Below are 2,550 nucleotides of genomic sequence, written 5' to 3' on the forward strand. Positions count from 1 at the left end.
TATGTTTTGTCGTTTTTTTTTTAATCCCAACTCATTCCATTTCTCATCATATCAATGAGATTTGAACAACGTTCACGGTGTTGATTATTCAAAATGATAATCAACGAGCCATGTTAATATCAGAATGACTTGTTTTCTTTTCTTTCTAATATGCGCGTGATACGTACGCCAACCTATTCTAAATATATGATAATCAACAATCCATATATAAATGACATTTATTGGTTCGGGAGTGCAAATTAAGCAGAACAAAGACTAACCAGTTGATATGTGAACAAGCATTTCTAGTTTCAAACACTTCTTCGCAAAGCTCAACACATGCAGAACCCCAAATGTATTCACATCCAAAGCAATATCATACCTGCACATACACATATACACATGTATCCATATTGCACACACTACGTATATACAGACACAACATATTTATGTGTGTGTGTGTATATATATATATATCACTAATAGATCCCTTTTTTGGTCATTTTAAGGGATCCCTTGGACCTACTTTTGGATCGTATTTCGACATCTCAACCGTTCATTTTTTATATTATAATGTATGGATCATTTCTGTAAATTTTCAGCTAAGTTAATGATCGTTAAGGTATTGAACTAGATTAAATCAATGGATGAGTCAAATCTGTCCAACATAAACCATCGTGTTCATAATTGTAAATTGTAGTTATGAATGCCTTAATGATTCTCAATTTGGCTGAAAATTTGCAGAGATGATCTACTCATAAATATCTAAAAACATAACAATAAAGATGTAAATATAATATGTGATTGAAACGTGGGTCTAATTAGCAATCCCTTAAAATGGCAAAAAAAAAAAAATTTCCTCACCAGAAGGGCACTATATATATTACATATTATATATGTATATATTTCTTGCAATATGTATGTAAGATTTTTTTTTTTTGGACATTTAAAATGGTATATGAATGTTCTTGTATATATATAATTTGGTCATATCAAATAAAAAAATTTATGATTACCCACCTTTTGAATTTAATAACAAGAGCCAAGATGAAATTAATATGTCTACAGTACAATATCTTAATCTCTGTCTTTGATATTAAATTTAAGAGTGGATGACCACAAATTCTTTAATCACATGAAGGTACGTAAACACCATTGATTAATAATATATATATGTTTGTATAAATTCCTCTATATAGAATGGATTACCTGTCATTAAAATCCACGGTTGCTGCAAAATGAAGTATAATTTGTATTTCATTGCACATACGTTCCCTCAATTCAAATCCTTTCACTCCTATTTCTGCAGAAGCTACATCTCCAGGAATAGCAACTACTTTTTCTGAAATGAAGGATTCAAAATCTGTGCCCCATTTTTCTCTAAGAACCCTAAATAACTCTTTCTCTATAATCTTAATAAAATAGAACCAAAAAAAAAAAAGATTAGTAAGAGGATGCAAGTATTTGCATTTTTGGAACCTATGTATGAGTTTTTCTCAGACCTCATTGCGCATGCGATGTGTGGCAGAGTTGGCATCAGAAGCTCTTATAAGAAGGTAGAGCTTTCCAATATTTGGTTGAACCCTTAGTATCTTCTCCACAAATACTGCATGAATTTGCAAATTAAATTTAATATTAACTTTAAGGTATAAATAATTGTTGACTTATATCCTAACAGTTCAAGTTTATATAAGATTCTGAAAAACTATCATTTCGTATAGTTGTATAGAGAGTGAGGCTAGGTACTGTTCTTCGATCAGCAAAGTGAAAGTAAACGACTAAAAACTCATTAGTCAAACAAGACCCTTTTGATAAAAAAAAATTATAAAAAAAAAAACAACAACAACAACATCAAACTGGTAGAAAAAAGAATATATATATATATATATATATATATATATATATATATATATATATATCGCTAGAGAGATGTTAGTATACCCATTCCTAGTAAGCCAGTGGCTCCAGTAACTAAGATGGTCTTGCTCTGCAGATATCCAAGAATGCTATCCGACTCCATTGTAGAGAAAGAGTAGTGAATATTTACAGATCTAGATGAGGGAAGTATCGAGTTTACTTGTGCTAAAATTTTGAGTAGTATTTATACTAATCCTTACTAGCTAGCACAAAGTTAGGCCAAAGGATTAGTGTGAATACTACTCACAAATTTGCACTACCTAATTTTCATTAAATGATATACCACAAATTTAGACTAATTAACCACTCACCTAGACACGGGCTAAATAATTCTTGTCCACAAAATACAAACACCTACCTAATATCTTAAACCACAAAGGAGGTCGGAAATATATGAGCGTAAAAGAGTTACTACCTTATTCCTGTCCAGTCCAGGTCTTCTAAAATTTCATAATTATGTATGAAAGTGAAGTTAACCTTATATATAGTTTGATGAAAAATGTATTTAATCTTTATTAGATTATAGTTGTATTAACTTCAGATAAGTATGCTGAGTCCACTACCTAATGGATCAGTCTAGCTAGAGGCCTAGAGTCTAGTTTGTAGGAACAAACAATAAATTTTGTACAGCCAGATGAAGGAAAAACGATATTA

At 30.7% G+C, this 2,550-nt stretch overlaps 1 protein-coding gene across 1 annotated transcript; it reads right to left on the minus strand.

The window, feature by feature from the left end:
* Positions 1 to 249: 249 nt before the first annotated feature.
* LOC121050494 (probable fatty acyl-CoA reductase 5) lies at positions 250 to 2,029 on the minus strand. The gene is made up of 4 exons (XM_040510576.1): positions 1,921 to 2,029; positions 1,482 to 1,585; positions 1,189 to 1,391; positions 250 to 361 (listed from the first exon to the last, which is right to left on the minus strand). The coding sequence occupies exons 1-4, from the start codon at positions 1,997 to 1,999 to the stop codon at positions 256 to 258; spliced, it is 492 nt and encodes a 163-aa protein (XP_040366510.1). The 5' UTR covers positions 2,000 to 2,029; the 3' UTR covers positions 250 to 255.
* Positions 2,030 to 2,550: the final 521 nt, after the last annotated feature.

Source organism: Rosa chinensis, chromosome 7 (assembly GCF_002994745.2).
Source record: "Rosa chinensis cultivar Old Blush chromosome 7, RchiOBHm-V2, whole genome shotgun sequence".
Classification (NCBI taxonomy): Eukaryota; Viridiplantae; Streptophyta; class Magnoliopsida; order Rosales; family Rosaceae; genus Rosa; species Rosa chinensis.

What these genes read in the sequence shown, in the direction of transcription:
- LOC121050494 (XM_040510576.1), bottom strand. Translation starts at nt 1,999, where the DNA reads ATGGAGTCGGATAGCATTCTTGGATATCTGCAGAGCAAGACCATCTTA. An exon ending in CACTGGCTTACTAGGAATGG is followed by an intron (nt 1,586 to 1,920) that starts GTATACTAACAT and finishes AAATTCATGCAG; the next exon opens with TATTTGTGGAGAAGATACTA. An exon ending in CACATCGCATGCGCAATGAG is followed by an intron (nt 1,392 to 1,481) that starts GTCTGAGAAAAA and finishes TATTTTATTAAG; the next exon opens with ATTATAGAGAAAGAGTTATT.